The 21416-nt window shown below is 43.5% G+C and overlaps 1 protein-coding gene across 2 annotated transcripts in view; it reads right to left on the bottom strand.

Moving 5' to 3' along the window:
• The window catches only part of LOC141409356 (uncharacterized), a 40338-nt gene that overhangs the window by 8867 nt on the left and 10055 nt on the right, over window positions 1-21416 (bottom strand). The window contains exons 2-3 of one of the 2 annotated variants that reach the window (XM_074028594.1): window positions 7817-7940; window positions 6530-6691 (exon numbers count right to left, since the gene is read on the bottom strand). In XM_074028594.1, the coding sequence (XP_073884695.1) occupies window positions 6530-6691; window positions 7817-7940 (286 nt within the window). Of the gene's footprint in view, window positions 1-5744; window positions 6692-7816; window positions 7941-21416 lie in introns of those variants that run through there. The other variant, XM_074028595.1, reaches the window with a different exon arrangement.

The following is a 21416-nucleotide window of genomic DNA, read 5'->3' as shown; positions in this document are numbered from 1 at the left end:
ATCCTCCTTCCTCAACCTCTCAAGTAGCTAGAACTATAAGGTGTGCACCACCGTGCCTGGCTAATTTGTCCATTTTTATTTTTGTATATATGTATGTATGTATGTATGCATGTATGTATGTATGTGAGACAGGGTCTGTGTTACCCAGGCTGGGGTACAGTGGTGCAATCACAGCTCACTGCAGCCTCCACATCCCAGGCTCAAGTGATCCTCCCACCTCAGCAATCTCGGCTCACTGCAATCTCTGCCTCCCGGGTTCATGTCATTCTCCTGCCTCAGCCTCCCTAGTAGCTGGGACTACAGGCACCCGCCACCATGCTCAGCTAATTTTTTTTGTATTTTTAGTAGAGACGGGGTTTTACCATGTTAGCCAGGATGGTCTCGATCTCCTGACCTCATGATCCACCCGCCTCAGCCTCCCAAAGTCCTGGGATTACAGGTGTGAGCCACTGTGCCCAGCCGTCTTTTCCTTTCTTGATGATGTCCTTTGATGCACAAAAGTTTTAAATTTTGATGAAGTCCAATTTATGTATTTTTTTCTTTTATTGCTCCTGTTTTTAATGTTAAATCTAAGAATTTATGGCCAAATATAAGGTCATGAAGTTTACCCCTGTTTCTTTACCTTGAGCTACATGGAGTGAAGTAAAAGTTCAACTTCATTATTTGTTTCTTTTTAGAGACAGAATTTCACACTGTTGCCCAGGCTGGAGTGCAGTGGCACAATCTCAGTTCACTGCAACCCCTGCCTCCTGGGTTCAAGCGATTATCGTGCCTCAGCTTCCCAAGTAGCTGGGATTACAGGTGCCCGCCACCATGCTTGGCTAATTTTTTTGTATTTTTAGTAGAGACGGGATTTCTCCACATTGGCCAGGCTGGTCTCGAACTCCTGACCTCAGGTGATCTACCTGCCTCAACCTCCCAAAGTGCTGGGATTATAGGCGTGAGCCATTGCGCCCGGCCCAACTTCATTTTTTAATGAATGGTTATCCAAGTTTCCCAGCACCAGTTGTTGAAGACACTATTCTTTTTTTTTTTTTTTTTTTTTTTTTTTTTGAGACAGGGTCTCGCTCTGTCACCTAGGCTAGAGTGCAGGACTACAGGCGCCTGTCACCTCGCCCGGCTAGTTTTTTGTATTTTTTAGTAGAGACGGGGTTTCACCATGTTAGCCAGGATGGTCTTGATCTCCTGACCTCGTGATCCGCCCGTCTCAGCCTCCCAAAGTGCTGGGATTACAGGCTTGAGCCACCGCGCCCTGCCTTTGAAGAGACTATTCTTACCCTCATAGAATGGTCATGGCACCCTTGTCAAAACTCAGCTGTGCCAGGTGTGGCACATGCCTGTATTCTGACTCATAATTGTAATCCTAGCACTTTGGGAGCTCAAGGTGGGAGGAGTGCTTGAGCTGAGGAGTTTGAGACCAGCCTGGGTAACATAGAGAGACCCTATCTCTAGAAAAAGATAAAAAAGGCTGGGCGCAGTGGCTCACGCCTGTAATCCTAACACTTTGGGAAGCTGAGGCGAGTGGATCACCTGAGGTCAACAGTTTGGGACCAGCCTGGCCAACATGGTGAAACCGCATCTCTACTAAAAATACAAAAATTGGCCAGGTGTGGTGGCAGAGGCCTGTAATCCCAGCTACTAAGGAGACTGAGGCAGGAGAATCGCTTGAACCAGCGGGGCGGAGGTTGCAGTGAGCAAAAATCGAGCCACTTCACTCCAGCCTGGGCAAAAAAGGAAAACTCCGTCTCTAAATAAATAAATAAATAAATAGAAAAAAGAAAAAGATAAAAAATAAAAAATCAGTCAGGCATGGTGGCATGCGCTTATGGTCCTAGCTACTGAAGAAGCTAAGGTGGGAGGATTACTTGAGCCTGGGAAGTAGAGGCTGCAGTGAGCTGTTACTGTGCCACTACACTTTAGCCTGAGTGAAGAGAGAGAAGAAAAAAAACCAAAAATCAATTGGCCATAGATGTATAGGTTTACTTCTGGACTCTTAATTCTATTCCATTGGTCTACATGTCTGTCCTTATGTCAAAACCATTCTGTTTTGGACAGGCGCGGTGGCTCGTGCCTGTAATCCTAGCACTTTGGGAGGCCGAGGCAGTGGTTCAAGACCACCATGGCTAACATGGTGAAACGCTGTCTCTATTAAAAATACAAAAATTAGCCAGGCATGGTGGCACACACTTACAATCCCAGCAACTCGGGAAGCTGAGGCACAAGAATTGCTTGAACCCAGAAGGCAGAGGTTGCAGTGAGCAGAGATCATGCCACTGCACTCCAGCCTGGGTGACGAGACTCCATGTCAAAATGAAAAAAAAAAAAAATTATGTTTTGATCCCTGTAGCTTTGTAGTAAGTTTAAAATCAGAAAATATGAGTCTTCCAATTTTGTTCTTCTTTTAAAATATTGTTTTGGACCGGGTGCAGTGGCTCACGCCTGTAATCCCAGCACTTTGGGAGGCCAAAGCGGGTGGATCACAAGGTCAGGAGATCGAGACCACAGTGAAACCCTGTCTCTACTGAAAATACAAAAAATTAGCCGGGTGCGGTGGTGGGCACCTGTAGTCCCAGCTATTCAGGAGGCTGAGGCAGGAGAATGGCGTGAACCCGGGAAGCGGAGCTTGCAGTGAGCTGAGATCGCGCCACTGCACTCCAGCCTGGGCGGCAGAGCGAGACTCCATCTCAAAAAAAAAAAAAAAAAAAAAAATTGTTTTGGTTTTTGAGGACCCTCGCAATTCCACATGAATTTTAGGATTGACTTGTGTATTGCTGGAAAAAATAAAGGGCCTCTGGAATTTTTTTTTTTTTTTTGAGATGGAGTCTTGCTCTGTCACCAGGCTGGAGCACAGTGGTATGATCGCGGCTCACTGCAACCTCCGCCTGCCAGGTTCAAGTGATTCTCCTGCCTCAGCCTCCCAAGTAGCTGGGACTACTGGCATGCGCCACCACACCCCGCTAATTTTTGTATTTTTAGTAGAGACAGGGTTTGACCTTGTTGGCCAGGATGGTCTTGATGTGTTGACCTCGTGATCTGCCCGCTTCGGCCTCCCAAAGTGCTGGGATTACAGGTGTCAGCCACCACGCCCGGCCTCGAATTTTATTAGAGATTGCATTGAATCTGTATCAATTTGGGGAATATTGCCATCTTAAGAATATTAAGTCTGGCCGGGCGCGGTGGCTCAAGCCTGTAATCCCAGCACTTTGGGAGGCCGAGACGGGCGGATCACGAGGTCAGGAGATTGAGACCATCCTGGCGAACACGGTGAAACCCCGTCTCTACTAAAAAGTACAAAAAAACTAGCCGGGCGAGGTGGCGGGCGCCTGTAGTCCCAGCTACTCGGGAGGCTGAGGCAAGAGCATGGCGTGAACCCGGGAGGCGGGGCTTGCAGTGAGCCGAGATCCGGTCACTGCACTCCAGCCTGGGCGACAGAGCGAGACTCTGTCTCAAAAAAAAAAAAAAAAAAAAAAAAAAAAAAAAAAAAAAAAAAAAAAAATTAAGCCTTCCACTCCATGAGAATGGCATGGTTTTCGATTAAGATTTTTTATCTTTCAGCATTATTTCACAGTTTTCACTGTAAAAGTCTTCTACTTCTTTGGTTAAATTTATTCCTAGGTATGTTATTTTGGATGCTATTCTACGTGGAATTGTTTTCTTAATTTCCTGTTCAGAATGTTCATTGCTAGTCTATAGAGACACAACTGATTTTTGAAAATTGGCTGAATTCATTTATTACTCTAGTAGCTTTTTTGTGTAGATTCTTTGGGATTTCTCTATATAAGATCATATCATCTTTGAATAGAGACAGTTTTAATTCTTCCTCTCCAATTGGATGCATTTTATTTTTTATTTCCTAATTTCTCTGGCTAGAACTTCCAGTACACTGTTGAAGTGGTGAAAATAGGCATCCTTGAGGCCGGGCGCGGTGGCTCAAGCCTGTAATCCCAGCACTTTGGGAGGCCGAGACGGGCGGATCACGAGGTCAGGAGATCGAGACCATCCTGGCGAACACAGTGAAACCCCGTCTCTACTAAAACTACAAAAAACTAGCCGGGCGAGGTGGCGGGCGCCTGTAGTCCCAGCTACTCGGGAGGCTGAAGCAGGAGAATGGCGTGAACCCGGGAGGCGGAGCTTGCAGTGAGCTGAGATCAGGCCACTGCACTCCAGCTTGGGCGACAGAGCGAGACTCCGTCTCAAAAAAAAAAAAAAAAAAAAGAAAATAGGCATCCTTGTAACTGATCATAGGGGGAAGACTTTCAGTATTTCAGCATTGAATATAATGCTAACTGTGGGCTTTTCATAAATGTCCCTTTATCAGGTTGACGAAGTTCCTTTATATCCTGGTTTGTTTTTATCACGAGTTCATTTTTGTGTATGATGTGATATAGGTCTCCATGTTCTTTTTTTTTTTTTTTTTTTTTTTTTTGAGACAAGGTCTCATTCTGTTGCCCAGGCTGGAGTGCAGATCATGGCTCACTGTAGCCTCGACCTCCTGGCTTCAACTGATTTTCCCGCCTCAACCTCCAGAGTAGCTGGGATGACAGGCTTAGGCCACCATGCCTGGCTTTTTTTTTTTTTTTTTTTTTGAGACGGAATGTCACTCTTGTTGCCCAGGCGAGAGTGCAATGGGAGGCAATCTCAGCTCACTGCAACCTCTGCCTCTGGGTTCAAGCGATTTTCCTGCCTCAGCCTCCTAAGTAGCTGGGATTACAGGTACTTGCCACCATGCCCCGCTACATTTTTATTTTTAGTAGAGATGGGGGTTTCACCATATTGGCTAGGCTGGTCTCAAACTCCTGGACTCAAGCAATCCTCCTGCCTCGGCCTAACATAGTGTTGGGATCACAGGTGTGAGCCAGTGCACCTGGTCATGTTCATTCTTTTGAATGTGAATATCCAGTTATTCCAGCACCAGTTGTTGAAAAGACTATTCATTCCTCATTGAATTGTCTTGGCCCCACTATTGAAAATCAACTGATCATAAATGTTGGCTTGTATAGTATATACACCCCAAGACTTGGCACTTTTCCTTTGTATTTGTTTCCCCTCTGGTCCTGATTTATTGTGCTTCTGACCTCATTGGTATTTGTCTTTTATTTCTAGTCGTCTGCTTATTTCTTGTACTTGATACGAGTTTTTTTGTTTTTTGTTTTTTTTGAGATGGAGTCTCGCTTTTGTAGCCCAGGCTGGAGTGCAATGGTACAATCTCAGCTCACTGCAACCTCTGCCTCCTGGTTTCAAGTGATTCTCCTGCCTCAGCCTCCTGAGTAGCTGGGATTACAGGCATGTACCACCACTCTTAGGAGCTGCACAGGCATGCAGGGAGTCGCTAGAGTGTGGATGATTATCTTCTGTTTCCTCTTCATTAAATTAAATGAGATGGATGAAATGAAAGGACACGGTCAATGGAGATCACAATGGAGGCATGTTAGACGTAGATCACACAATGTGGCATGTGTGTTGAACAGGACATATGTTTAAAAAGATACAATAGGGCCAGGAGTGGTGGCTCATGCCTGTAATCCCAGCATTTTGGGAGGCCAAGGTGGGCGGATCATCTGAGGTCAAGAGTTTGAGACCAGCCTGGCCAACATGGTGAAACCCTATCTCTACTAAAAACACAAAAAATTAGCCAGGTGTGGTGGTGGGCACCTGTAATCCCAGCTACTCAGGAGGCTGAGGCAGGATAATCGCTTGAACCTGGAAGACGGAGGTTGCAGTGAGCCAAGATCGTGCCATTGCACTCCAGCCTGTACAACAAGAATGAAACTCCGTCCCAAAATAAAATAAAATAAAATAAAATAAAATAAAATAAAATAAAAGACAGAATAGGAGTCGTACTTGCAGGTGGAAAAGGGAGGCCAAGAAAATCTTAACATGCATAAAGCACAGATCATGTTTCTTCCGTGATGACAAATGTAGCTGCCAAATTGGCCACCCACTGGTGCCTGCACTCCTTGTTCCAGTAAAATGTTTCCATCCTTCCTTCAAACAATTCAATATTGTTACAATCAAATTCATAACTACTGTTTTTACTTACTCTAGAATGTAAGCATTTTACTGAATGCCACATTTATAAATGTAACTCCTTCAACCTCTTCTGAAATGTTAGTTTATGTGCTGGCAGCAAAACAAGCAAAACAACAAAAGTGGCCATGCTTTTTTTTTTTTTTTTTTTTTGAGACGGAGTTTCGCTCTTATTGTCAGGCTGGAGTGCAATGGCCCAGTCTCAGCGCACTGCAACCTCTGCCTCCCAGGTTCATGCAATTCTCCTGCCTCAGTCTCCTGAGTAGCTAGGATTACAGGCATGAGCTATGACGCCCAGCTAATTTTGTATTTTTAGTAGAGACGGAGTTTCTCCATCTTGGTAAGGCTGTTGGTAAGACCAGTTGGTAAGGCTGGTCTCGAACTCCCAGCCTCAGGTAATCCACCCGCCTCAGCCTCCTAAAGTGCTGGGATTACAGGTGTGAGCCACCGCGTCCAGCCACGGCCATGCTCTTAACATGAACAGGCTTCGGGGCTTTCTCACCAGGACTTCCCCATCAGCAAATGGAAATTCCCAGCGTTCTTGGCATGGATTGGTAGGGTAAAGAAAGGATGTGCACCAGCCTTCTTTGTCATCTTGAAAAAATATATTCTTCCCCGGTATAAAATTCTTCTGAAAGTAACTGAAGCGCAATTTATAATTAACCTATGAAGAACAAAGAGAAAACAAATTCGGTTATGAAATCCTGAAACTCAGCAAAGGCACAGGACAGCAAATCTGTGCTTGATGTCAGCTGTAACAAGATGAAGGGCGCCCACACTGGCAGGTGTCCCCTGGGGGAGCATGCTGCAACAGTGGTCTTCCCTGTGGACTCTAGAAATTCTCCCTGCTGCAAGCCTGGGAAACACACAGCTGCTACTGAGCCCCCTTCAGGAATGGTGTGCTGCAGAACAGTTCAGAGCAAGAGCTCTGGAGCCAGACCACCCAGATTCTAACCCCAAATCTCCTATCGAATAGCCTCGTCACCTTGGACAAGTTATGTAAACTTCATTCCTGAGTTTCCTCATGAGTAAAATGGGGATGATATTAACAACATCTACCTCATAGGCTACAGTAGGATTGAGCCAGATGGTATCTGTGTTGCCTAGCATTGATAAATGCTTGAAAAACATTGTAACTTGTTTCTTTCCATCTACCAATAGCCCATGCAACTTCCAACAATTAATCATCAGATACATTGTACAACACAAAAGCTATACATGAGTGGTTCTCCCATCCCAGAACATAAATCAAATATTCCCATGTTTACAACATGAACTTTTCCTTAAACAAACTCACACTCATACCACATCTGAAGTCCATAAGATTATTAGTAATGACAATAACTAATTCTTCTGGAAAGTTCTTTTGTTCCAGGCTTTGTTCTAAGTACTTTATAGGCATAAAACTCTTTTAGCCCTCACAACAATAAGGACACTGAGGCCCAGAAATGTTTTCCCAAGTGAATTGCAGGGCTGGGACTCAAGTCTGTGGAGCCTGGTGTTGTAGTCTGCGTCTGTCATCAGGCAGTTTAATATATGCCATCTTGTATCCTCCGGATAAAGACTTGCTCAGAACAAGTCTTCTAAAGAATTTGAAAACTGGAAGGGACCTCACAGTCTAGGTTGTAAGACATGAAACACAGGAGCCCTTGCTTATCTCCTCTGGAAATAAGATGACAAAGCTGACACAGAGGAAAGCAGGGGTCAGGTCAGCCAACAAGACTACAGAAGGAACACATGCTCAAGTCTCGGTAGCACAGTACAATTGTTAGAGAAAGGATGTTCTTACCGCAAGTGGCAAAGATCCATTGCTGTTATTGATGCTATGGTCAAAAACAATTCCAATATATAGAAAGCTTTGAGATCATCAATTATACAATGTTCAAACAAAGGCACTGAAGAATAGCCTAAAACTACAGAGAGAAAAATCCCATCAGTGAATGGCTGGTGTGAAGTCAAAGGCTGCCCAGTTGCCCGCTCTCTACCTAAGGAGACTTAAGATTGACAGCTGACTGCTGCATTCACTCAAGCATTCGTTCTGCAAATACACAAGACAGAAAATAAGGGAGGTAAGTTAAGGGAAATGACTCTCGTTATTTCAAGTCATAACTTTAACTGGGAAGTCTACAGTCCCAAGAACTGCTGGCAACTATCTTGGGGCATCAAGAAAGTAATGCTAAGAAGGAAGAGAGAATGTAAGTGCTGATCACATGATTTGAGACCTGGATCAAGCTTTGTGGTTTTTCATTAAAGAATGAGTTTTGTTCTTGTAGGAAGTTTAAGTTCAGTTTCATTCTTTCAAGGCTTGTTTCTAGCCTGCGTTTTACATGTTGATGATTTTATTTTTCATTTCTAGAAGTTCTAGTTCCTTTTTTTCCCCCAAATCTGCTAGGTGACTCTTTTTTTTTTTTTTTTTTTTTTTGAGACGGAGTCTCGCTCTGTCCCCCTGGCTGGAGTGCAGTGGCGTGACCTCGGCTCACTGCAAGCTCCGCCTCCCAGGATCTTGCCATTCTCCTGCCTCAGCCTCCTGAGTAGCTGGGACTACAGGTGCCCGCCACCGCGCCTGGCTAATTTTTTGTATTTTTAGTAGAGACAGGGTTTCACCGTGTTAGCCAGGATAGTCTCAATCTCCTGACCTTGTGATCCGCCCGCCTCGGCCTCCCAAAGTACTGGGATTACAGGCGTGAGCCACCACGCCCAGCCTAGGTGACTCTTTATAATGACATGCTACCTATAAATCCTTTTATGTTGTCTTTTATTTCTTCAAACCAGCTAAACATAGTGATTTTATAACACGAGACTAATAATTCCATTATCTGGAATCTTTCCAGGTCTGTTTTTGCTGTCTGTTGTTATACTGATAATCATTCTCGGTGTCCTGTTTCCTAGTATGTTTGTTCACTGACCTTGATAGTCTTGTGGTGAGTCTTGAGATACAGAATGAAGGTACATTCCTCCAGGGAAAAAATGTATTTGCACCTGTCAATGTGAGTCCCACTGTCCCACTTCACAGTTTGAGGGATTTCTCTTTTCTTTCTTTGCTTCTTTCCTTTCTTGCCTTCCCTCTGCCCTTCCTTCCTTCCTTCCTTCCTTCCTCCTTCCCTCCCTCCCCTTCTTCCTTCTTTCCTTCCTTCTTTCTTCCCTTCCCTTCCCCTCCTTCCCCCACCCTTCCCCCCTCCCTTGCCTTCCCTTCTTCCTTCCTTTCTTCTTCCCTCCCTCCCTCCCTCCTTCCCTCTCTTCCTTCCCTCCTTCTTCCTTCCTTCCTTCCTTCCTTCCTACCTTTCTTTTTTTTGGCAACCAAGTGATGTGAATTTGAGCTACAAATCTCAGGGCTAGGACCCTCCCTGCTGTGCTTAGTTCCAAGGCAACATTCAGGCAGTCGGGGGCATGTTTACATCCAGCACAACCTTACATTAAGTACCACCAGTACGATGTAGGCATTTGGGTTCCCAGATTTCAGGCGAGACAGTCTCAAGATATACACCCCACCTTGAACGGGCCTTAACTTTTTCTTCTTTCCCTCTGTGCCTTACAAGTCTATGAAAACAAGCATTGAATTTCCCCTAGTATGATGAATGTTTGATCAAAAGCAGTTTAGGGCCTCCACTGATCTCTTTGGGTTCTTTCCTTCATCTAGACTTTTTTTTCTTTTTCTTTTTTTTTTTTTTTTTTTTTTTGAGACGGAGTCTCCCTCTGTCGCCCAGGCTGGAGTGCAGTGGCCGGATCTCAGATTACTGCAAGCTCTGCCTCCCGGGTTTACGCCATTCTCCTGCCTCAGCCTCCCGAGTAGCTGGGACTACAGGCGCCTGCCACCTCGCCCAGCTAGTTTTTTGTATTTTTTAGTAGAGACGGGGTTTCACCATGTTAGCCAGGATGGTCTTGATCTCCTGACCTCATGATCCGCCCGTCTGGGTCTCCCGAAGTGCTGGGATTACAGGCTTGAGCCACCGCGCCCGGCCTCTTTTTCTTTTTGAAATGGAGTCTTGTTCCGTCTGATCTCGGCTCATTGTAACCTCTGCTTCCGGAGTTAAAGTGATTCTCATGCCTCAGCCTCTCAAGTAGCTGGGATTACAAGTGGGCACCACCACGCCTGGCTAATTTTTTGTATTTTCAGTACAGACAGGGTTTTGCCATGTTGTCCAGGCTGGTCTTGAGCTCCTGAGCTCCGGCAATCCGCCTGCCTCAGCTTCCGAAAGTGCTAGGATTACGGGTGCCACTGCACTCCAGCCTGGGCAACAGAGCGAGATTCTTTCTCAAAAAAAAAAAAGAAAGAAAGAAAGAAAGAAATTTCATAATCTCATATGTATAAGGTAACTGAATTAGAATGCATAGAATACCTAGAAACTCATACTCATACCATATCTGAAGTCCATAAGATTATCAATAATGACAGCAATAACTAGGATACCAGACAAGCATGAAGCACAACTTTTTTTTTTGAGATGGAGTCTTGCCCTGTCACCCAGGCTGAAGTGCAGTGGCATGATCTCAGCTCACTGCAACCTCCGCGTCCTGGGTTCAAGTCACTCTCCTGCCTCAGCCTCCCAGGTAGCTGGGACTACAGGCATGTGCTACCACGTCTGGCTAATTTTTTTGTATTTTTAGTAGAGATGGGATTTTACCATGTTGGCCAGGCTGGTCACAAACTCTTGATCTCAAGTGATCCACCCACCTCGGTCTCCCAAAGTGCTGGGATTACAGATGTGAGCTACTGCTCTCAGCTGAAGAACAACTTTCAAAACAGTGATTCCCCACATTTTACCACTGAGGGCCTTTATTTTTATTTTTTATTTTTTTAGAGACAGGGTCTCATTCTGTTGCCCAAGCTGGAGTACAGTGGTACAATCATACCTCACTATAACCTCTAACTTGTATGTAGGTTCAAGAGATCCTCCCACCTCAGCACCCCAAGTAGCTGGGACTACAGGCATCAACTACCACACCTGGTTAATTTTTTATTTTTTGTAGAGACAGGGTTTCACTATGTTGCCCAGGCTGGTCTCAAACTCCTGGAACTGAAAGCCTTTAAAAGAATTATCCCCACTGAGGCCGGGCATGGTGGCTCATGCCTGTAATCCCAGAACTGTGGGAGGCCAAGGCGGGCAGATGACCTGAAGTCAGGAGTTTGACAACAGCCTGGACAATATGGTGAAACCCCATCTCTACCAAAAATACAAAAATTAGCCGGGCGTGGCGTGGGGGCAGTGGCTCACGCCTGTAATCCAAGCACTTTGGGAGGCTGAGGCGGGCAGATCACGAGCTCAGTAGATCGAGACCGTCCTGGCTAACACGGTGAAACCCTGTCTCTATTAAAAATACAAAAAATTTAGCTGAGTGTTGTGGAGGGCGCCTGTAGTCCCACCTACTCGGGAGGCTGAGGCAAGAGAATGGCATGAACCTGGGAGGTGGAGCTTGCAGTGAGCTGAGATCGTACTACTGCACTCCAGCCTGGGTGACAGAGTAAGACTCTGTCTCAAAAAAAAAAAAAAAAAAAAAATTACCCAGGCATGGCGGCGGGTGCCTATAATCCCAGCTATTCAGGAGGCTGAGGCACAAGAATCGCTTGAACCCGGGAGATGGAGGTTGCAGTGAACCGAGATCTTACCATTGCACTCCAGCCTGGGCAACAAGAGCAAAACTCCATCTCAAAAAATAAAAAAAAAAAAAGAACTATCCCCACTGAGTGGCACTAAAGGCACTAAAGTTTGAAGAGAAAAATCTCTATTACTTTATGTCCTATATATTATTAGAATACTTTTACAATGGCATGTAGAAAAATTATAGTAATTTTGAAAAATTTCTCCTATAAACTGCATATTTTGAAGAATTTTATCTACCTAACTGCATTAATTTATTCAATAAATATTTATTGAGCGCCTATTATGGCTAGGTACTACAACAGGCACAGTGGTGAACAAAACAGACATGGTCCTATGACCTCATGGAGGTGGAGTCTAGTGGAGAAAGGCAGACAATACACAGAAAGTAAGAAGGTGAATATGTATGTAAACATTTATTAAAATTCCCTTTTTGATAGAAAGTATAAAACAGGGTTCAACGACAGAGAATAAGGCAGAGGTGAGAAACCTAAAACCGATTTAGCTGACTTCCTAGGTGTCAGTTCAGCTGAAACCTGAAGACTAAGAAGGAGCAATGCAGAGGGAGGACTGGGGGCAAAGCACTGTCAGAAGGAACAGCTGGTGCAAAGGCCCTGTCGGGAGAGAACTTCATGTAGCTGCTTTCTAGGAAGTAAAAGACCAACATGACCAGCCTGTGGGAGCACAATAAAGAACTGAACTGGATTAAGACTGAGAAAAAAGCAGGGTCAGAATCTGGAGAAGAGTTGGTTTTCTCTCAGGGCAATGGGAAGTTACTGAAGGGGTTTAAGCTGGAGACTAGCTGGATCCTACTGAGCTTTTGAAGATCTTTCTGCCTCCACATGGAGACTGGATTAGAATGGGACAAGAGGAGAAGCAGAGACCAGTTAAAAAAAGTTAGAAGCGATTTCAGACCCTCTGACCCTCTGAATGCCTTCCATTTTTTATGAGACACATAATTGCCAATCAGACCTTTGGATTAATATGAGATAACAGGTGTCATGATAGTGAGTTAAAAACAAATACTTAACATTTAACATTTTAATTAGCCTTGAAGCCTTCTGACATATATGGACACAACTCCATATATTGTTTGAAATAATAAAAATATCTCTAGGACAGCTTCCCCCCAACTACCACCTCATAGGCTCTTTAGAATTTGGAGACACTAGATTTAGAATCACTATGGTAAGAACTCTCAGGGAAAAACTTCAAACTATACTTTATAAAAATGTCCTCCCAATCCTTACCCATTTTTAGGTCTAAACTTCAAACTCAACATCAAAGGTCTGTTCCACCATTTCGGTGACAGCCTTCAAAATTTCACTTTTAGAAGGGATATAAACTAGCTGAAATCTATTTTTCCAAGGAAAATAGTAGAAGCAGGCTGGCAACGAACTGATATCAATTGCATGGTAGCTAGTGGCAGGTCTTTTTATTGGAGCACTATTACAACGAAGATGCAATACAATTGCAGAAAATAGCAATGGCATCAAGATTTCAAGGATTCCTACCAGAGTCTTCTGTTTCTAAAATAAAAACAAAAGCTAAATGTTAACCCCAAACAGAACACATGTGGTGAATGCTCTTCCATTTAGAACACTTTAATTTCTTCCAGTCTCCCTGCCCCACACATGAAAAAGAAAAACACAGAATAAGAATTAGCTAGAAACATCTCCTTTTAACCTTTCTGTAACACCAATGGCCCGAAATCAGTAACAATGATGTCATCTTTAATAACAACATGACTCATTTGCAGAAAAGGGCCCCTGTCCATGTAAAGTTCTTAATTGTTCTTTAACCTGTTATTATGAACCAATTTAACTGAAACATTCACTCCTTCCCAAGGACTTATATCTTCCCACAGATAACCATACCCAATTTTAAGATGAAATTCTTCCAAAGAAGAAGTTTTAACTTTCTGAACACTGCCATTTTCCTAGCTGAAGAGGAGGGGTCACCACTAGTCAGGAAACAAATGAGGGGAAATGTTATACATAGTACAAAAGTGTTAAGAGTTACTTTTTCGTCCTTGAAAACTTTCTTCTTTGGGGCTTCTAGATCATTGTGATGGACTACTTTTCCTCCTATCATTCTAGCAATTCCTTCTAAGTCTTTTTTGCTGATACTTCCTCCTCTTCCCAACCTCTAAATACACTCCAGGGCTCAGTCTGTGCTCTCCTTAGGTGATCTCATTCAGGTGTTAGATTTGAATCCATCTATATGCTGATGACTTCTAAATTTGTATCTCCAGCCTAGACCTTCCCTCTGACTCTAGATCCAGATACCCAACTGCTGGCTCAATATTTCCATGTGTTTCATCTCAAAGTTGACATGCCCAAACTGAGCTTTCTCATTCCTGTTAAAACAGATTGTCTTACAGTCTTCTTCACTGTTAATGCCAGTTCCATTCTTTGAGTTATAGGATTATTACCCCCCCCCTTTTTTTTTTGAGACGGAGTCTTGCTCTGTCACCCAGGCTGGAGTGCATTGGTGTGATCTTGGCTCACTGCAACCTCCGTTTCCCAGATCCAAGTGATTCTCCTGCCTCAGCCTCCGAGTAGCTGGGATTACAGGCACCTACCACCATGCCTGGCTAATTTTTGTATTTTTTGGTAGAGATGGGATTTCACCATATTGGCCAGGCTGGTCTCAAACCCCTGGCCTCAGGTGATCTGCCCACCTTAGCCTCCCAAAGTGCTGGGATTACAGGTGTGAGCCATCTGGCCTGGCCTTATTCTTTTTTAATAATACAGGAAAGCAACATGTTACAAAATGAACTGGTTACAAGTAGTAGGTAGAGGATGACTTCAATTTTAATTAAAAATATATAAAATTATGAACATGTATATAAAAAACTGGAAGGTTAAATACCAAAATATCAACAGTAATTCCTTTTTTTTTTTTTTTTTTTTTTTTGAGACGGAGTCTCACTCTGTTGCCCGGACTGGAGTGCAGTGGCGCCATCTGGGCTCACTGCAAGCTCCACCTCCCGGGTTCACGCCATTCTCCTGCCTCAGCCTCCCGAGTAGCTGGGACTATGGGCGCCTGCCACCACGCCTGACTAATTTTTTGTATTTTTAGTAGAGACAGGGTTTCACTGTGTTAGCCAGGATGGTCTCGATCTCCTGACCTCGTGATCCGCCCACCTCGGCCTCCCAAAGTGCTGGGATTACAGGCGTGAGCCACCGCGCTCGGCTCAGTATTTAATTCTATACAGGATTATTCTTGACTTCTCTCTCTTTCACATTCCAAATCTAGTTAGTTAGCAAATCCTGTTGCCTCTACCTCTAAAACGGACCTAGAATTCAATCCCTTTCACCGCCCCTATTTTTATCGTCCCTTGCCGGGATTTCTGCAATACCTTCTTTGGTGGTATCAGTACATCTGCCCTTGCCACCTTGCAATCCATTGTCCATGCAGCAATAAGGGTGACCCTGTTTAAGTCAGATCATGCTTCCTTCTCTGCTCAAAACTCTCTACTGGCTCTTATCTCACTCCAAGCAAAAGCCTTGTCTTACAATGAACTACACAGTTCTACATGATATAGTGCCTGTTCACTTTCTTATTTCATTCTGTCTCCTACTTTACTTCTCTCCTTCTCCCTGCTCCTGTGTCACAGGCATAGTTGCTATTCCTAAAACACACCAAACACATTTTTGCCTCAAAATTCATCTCTCTGTCAAGTACACACTTCCCTTGTGTATCAACACTGCTAGTTCTCCTACTTCTTTCAGATCTTTCCTCAAATATGACTTTCTCAATGAGGCCTTTTTGATCATTCTATATAAAATTTCAACATCCCTATAGATGTCATATAAACTTTTCATGTTTATTTTTCTTCTTAGCACTTTTAAATGATTTACATGCAGGCCGGGCGCGGTGGCTCAAGCCTGTAATCCCAGCACTTTGGGAGGCCGAGGCGGGTGGATCACAAGCTCAGGAGATCGAGACCATCCTGGCTAAAGCGGTGAAACCCCGTCTCTACTAAAAAAATACAAAAAAAACTAGCCGGGCACGGTGGCGGGCGCCTGTAGTCCCAGCTACTCGGGAGGCTGAGGCAGGAGAATGGCGTGAACCCGGGAGGCGGAGCTTGCAGTGAGCCGAGATCCCGCCACTGCACTCCAGCCTGGGCGACAGAGCGAGACTCCATCTCAAAAAAAAAAAAAAAAGAAAAAAAGATTTACATGCTATTTATTTGCTTCTTTAATCTGATATCCCTACTCAAATTTATGTTCTGTGAAAGCAGGAACCTTTTGCTCTGTTTTTTTTTTCCAACACTGAATCCCCAGACATAAGAACAGAGGTGGCACATGGTAGAAACTCAGTAAATATTTAATGAATGAATGAATTAAAGGGTATGCAGTCTTTGTGGGGATGTGAAGCAAAAATGACTGTGAGAAAGAAAAATACCTTGGATAGCAGAAAGTTCCTTCTCTTCTCAATCTTCTTGTTTCCCAAATGTAATATATGCTTTAATTTTTAGATACTATTATTATAACAAAAATGAGATTTTCATTTACAGAAAACATTTTTCCAGCAGGGACAGAAAGGGGAATATATTTTTTCTCAGGTGAAAGCATCTCTAACTTTGCACAAAAGAAATTAAACAAACAAGACTCATATAAATATGGAGAAAATATGACTATTGTTCCTGGAAAGTCTTCCTTCTTGGATGTGTTGTGTCTCTTGTCTCTTACTATACTCCCTGTAATGCTACTTCCTAAATACAGAGACAGTGTTTCCTTCTCCTGAACACAAGAATTTTAGAAGCAGCATCTTCAACAGTGAATGCAGGCCAGGCGCAGTGGCTCACACCTATAATCCCAGCACTTTGGGAAGCCGAAGAAGGTGAATTACCTGGGGTCAGGAGTTCAAGACCAGCCTGGTCAACATGGCAAAACCCCATCTCTACTAAAAAAATAAAAATAAAAAATTAGCCAGGCATGGTGGTACATGCCTGTAATCACAGCTACTCGGGATGCTGAGGCGGGAGAATCACCTGAACCTGGGAGTGGAAGGATGCAGTGGGCCAAGATCACGCCATTGCACTCCAACCTCAGCAACAAGAGCGAAACTCCATCTAAAAAAAAAAAAAAAAGGCCAGGCGTGGTGGCTCACATCTATAATCCCAGCACTTTGGGAGACCAAGGCAGGCGGATCACGAGGTCAGGAGATCAAGACCATCCGGGCTAACATGGTGAAACCCCATCTCTACTAAAAATACAAAAAAAATTAGCCAGGTGTGGTGGCAGGTGCCTGAAGTCCCAGCTACTCGGGAGGCTGAGGCAGGAGAATGGCGTGAACCCGGGAGGCGGAGCTTGCAGTGAACTGAGATCGTGCCACTGCACTCCAGCCTGGGTGACAGAGCGAGAGCGAGACTCTGTCTCAAACAAAAAAAAAAAAAAAAAAAAAAGAAAGAAAGAAAAAGAAAAAAAGAGTGAATGCAGAGTGAATCACAGGAGACAGTGGAATAGGAACTTCCAGAATTGATCCCTCAACTAAAGCACCTATTGAGCTGGCCTGAACTGTCTCAACTAGTTTGGAGGTCTGGAGTCTAGTCTAATAGAGATTCTGTCTTTCATAAATTGGAGTAGTGTGTTTTGATTGTTGCTTTTGATCACTGAGGGGCCAGTGCAGACAGTGGCCATTGTTTCAACACCCAAGGGCTACAGTGGCTTCTCAGGTGACACTGATCCTGGGAATTGAAAGAAACAGAAAACCCTTTATTGTTCTTTTCTTATCGAATCCAGGTATTAAAAAAAAAAAAAATCTGTCGGCTGGGTACGGTGGCTCATACCTGTAATCCCAGCATTTTGGGAGGCCAAGGCGGGTGGATTACCTGAGGTCGGGAGTTTGAGACCAGCCTGACCAACATGAAGAAACCCCATCTCTACTAAAAATACAAAAATTAGCTGGGTGTGGTGGCTCATGCCTGTAATCTCAGCCACTCAGGAAGCTGACGCAGGAGAATCACTTGAACCCAGGAGGCGGAGGTTGTGGTGAGCCAAGATCATGCTATTATACTCCAGCCTGGGCAACAAGGTCGAAATGCCGTCTCAAAAAAAAAAAAAAAAAAAAATCTGTCAAGTCACTTGCTGAATGCAGAGATAATGAAACAGAGACTTCAGTACTTGCACACAACAAGAAATATAGCCTTTTTAGCAAAGTCACTAAACAAATGGACAACTGCAGCTTTCATCAAGTTATCAATAGGAATTTCTGGGGAGAGATGAGAATCTGATTTCCAGAGCTACCAACTACAGTATTCAAAATGTATAGCTCTCAGTAAAAAAAATGACAAACCATACAAAGACATAGGAAAGTATGACCTATTCACAGGAAAAAAGGAGGCCACTCAAACCATTCCTGAGAAAGCCCAGACATAGGACTTACTAGGCAAAACTTTTAAATGGACTGTCTTAAATATTCTCAGAGCTGAAGATCATGGACAAAGAACTAAAGAAAATCAGAAGAATGAAGTGTGTACAAGCAGAAAATGTCAATAAACAGAACAATTTGAAAGAAACCAAATAGAAATGCTGGAGCTGAAAAGCATAATAGCTGAAACAAAATAATTCACTAGAGGGATTCAACGAAGATATGAGCAAGCAGAAGAAAGAATCCACAAACCTGAAGATAGGGCAGTTAAAACTACCAAGTCTAAGGAGCAGGAAAAAAAAATGAAGAAAATTTAACAGAGCCTAAGGGACCTATGGGACACTATCAAGTGTACCAAATACACATTGTGGAAGTTCCAGGAGAAGAAAGAGATAAAAACATGTTTGAAGAAATAATGAAATAATAACTTCTAAAATTTGATAAATACATGAATCTACAGATCCAAGAAGCTCAACAAACTCCAAGTACAAGAATCTTAAAAAGACCCACAAAGACAGTTACTATAATGAAACTGTAGAATGCTAAAGATAAGGACAGATAGCCGGGTGCGGTGGCTCACGCCTGTAATCCCAGCACTTTGGGAGGCCGAGGCAGGCGGATCACAAGGTCAGGAGATCGAGACCATGGTGAAACCCCGCCTCTACTAAAAATACAAAAAATTAGCTGGGCGCGGTGGCGGGTGCCTGTAGTCCCAGCTACTTGGGAGGCTGAGGCAGGAGAATGGCAGGAACCCGGGAGGCGGAGCTTGCAGTGAGCCGAGATCGCGCCACTGCACTCCAGCCAGGGGGAGAGAGCGAGACTCCGTCTCAAAAAAAAAAAAAAAGATAAGGACAGAATTTTTTTTTTTTTTTTTTTGAGACAGGGTCTGGCTCTGGCATGATCATAGTTCATTGCAGCCTTGACCAGCCAGGCTCAAGTGAGCCTCCTTCCTCATCCTCCCAAGTAGCTGGGATTGCAGGCATATGCCACTACGCCCAGCTAACTTTTTTATTTTTTGTAGAGACAGCGCCTGCTTTGTTGCCCAGGCTGGTCTTTAACTCCTGGCCTCAAGTGATCCTCTCACTTCAGTCGCCCAAAGTGCTGGGATTACAGGTGTGAGCCACCATTCCCAGCCCAAAGAGAGAATCTTGAAAGCAGTAAGACAGAAGAAACTTGTACAAGGAATCTTCAATAAGATTAACAGCTAATTTCTCATCAGAAACCAGGGAGGCAAAAAAGCAGTGGAATGATATATATAAAATGCTTAAAAAACAAACAAACAAAAACAACTGTCAAGAATTTACACCCAGCGAAACTATCTTTCATAAATGAAGGAGAAATTAAGACATTTTTTAGGTAAATAAGAGCTAAAGAAATTTGTCACTAGTAGACCTGCCCAAAAAAGCATGCCAAAGGAAGTCCCTCAGGCTAAAACAAAAGAATGCTAGATGTAACTTGAAGCCATATGAATAAATAATTATCAGTACAGGTAACTTTTTAGATAACTACAAAAACTACTATTGGCCAGGTGCAGTGACTCACTCCTGTAATCCCAGCACTTTGGGAGGCCGAGGCAGGCGGATCACCTGAAGTCAGGAGTTTGAGACCAACCTGGCCAACATGGTGAAACCCCATTTCTACTAAAAATACAAAATTTAGCCAGGCATGGTGGCATATGCCTGTAATCCTAGCTACTCGGGAGGCTGAGGCTGGAGAATCGCTTGAACCCGGGAGGCAGAGGTTGTAGTAAGCCGAGATTGCGCCACTGCTCTCCAACCTGGGCAACCAAGAGCGAAACTCCATCTCAAAAACAAACAAACAAACAAAAAACCAGTATTATTGTACTTTTGGTATGTAACACCTCTGTTTCCCATATGATTTAAAAAATAGAGCCAGGTACAGTGGTTCATGCCTATAATCCCAATGACTCAGGGGTTAAGACAAGAGGATCACATGAGGCCAGGAGTTGAAGACCTGCCTGGGCAACATAGTAAGACATTCGTCACTAAAAAAAATTTTTTTTAATTAGCCAAGCATGGAGGCACACACCTGCAGTCCCAACTACTCGAGAGGCTGAGGCAGAAGGACCACTTAAGCCCAGGAGTTCAAGGCTGCAGTGAGCTATGATCATGCCACTGTACTCCACTCTGGGTGACACAGCAAGACCCTGTTTCTAAAAAGTTTTTTTAAAAACAAGCTTATGCACACCATCCACTATTCATGAAAACAGAGTATGTATAGGCCATAAAGAAAATTTCAAATTCTAAGAGGTTGAATGATACCGACCACATTTCTAGATCACACTACACTAAAAGTATTATCAATAAAATAAAAACACCAAAAGCAAAAACAGCAAATTGTTGTAAATGAAAAACTCTCTCCTAAACTGCAAAATATTCTATCAATCAAGAAAATGAGAAGACAAGCCACAGACTGGAAGAAAATATTTGTAAAAGACATATCTCATAAAGTACTATTATCTGAAATATACAAAGAACTCTTAACAATAAGAAAACAAACAACCTGATTTAAAAATGGGCAAAAAACCTAAACAGTTACTTCACTAAAGAAATATATACATGGCAAATAAGCATATGAAAAGATACTCAACATTATACATCATTGGGGAACTCTAAATTAAAACAATGAGATACCACTACACACCTTGATATGGTTTGAATTTGTGTCCCTGCCCAAATCTCATGTTAAATTGTAATCCCCAATGTTGGTGGTGGCACCTGGTGGGAGGTGATTGGATCATGGGGATGGTTTCTCATGAATGGTATAGTGCCATCGCCCTAGTGCTGTTCTCATGGTAGAAGTGTGTAGCATTTTCCCCACTCTCTTCCTCCCACTCTAGCCATGGAAAGTGGTGGCACCCCCTTTGTCTTAGGCCATGATTGTAAGTTTTCTGAGACCTCCCCAGAAGCTGGTGGCAACATGCTTCCTGTATAGCCTGCAGAACCATAAACCAATTAAACCTTTCTTATAAATTACAGAGTCTCAGGTATTCCTTTACAGCAGCACAGACAGACTAATACGCACCTATTAAAACATCCAAATCGATGGATATACCAAGGGTATGGAGCAACAGGAACTTTTGATCATAGATAGTGGAAATGCAAAATGATACAGTCACTTAGAAAGACAAGAGGTTTCTCACAAGAATAAATAACCCCTTACCACATGATCCTGCAATTATACTCCTTGGTATTTATCAAACAAGTTGAAAACTTATGTTCACACAAAAACCGGCACGTGGATGTCTATAGTACTTTATTCATAATTGCCAAAATTTGCAACCAACCAAATGTCCCTCTATAAGTGGATGGATAAATAAATTGTGGTACATCCAGACAATGAAATATTATTCAGCATTAAAAAGAAATAAGCTGGGCGGGGGGCGGTGGC

Source organism: Macaca fascicularis, chromosome 20 (assembly GCF_037993035.2).
Source record: "Macaca fascicularis isolate 582-1 chromosome 20, T2T-MFA8v1.1".
Lineage (NCBI taxonomy): Eukaryota > Metazoa > Chordata > Mammalia > Primates > Cercopithecidae > Macaca > Macaca fascicularis.
The sequence above is the reverse complement of the archived record's forward strand: the minus strand, read 5'-3'. Positions and strand labels throughout refer to the sequence as shown.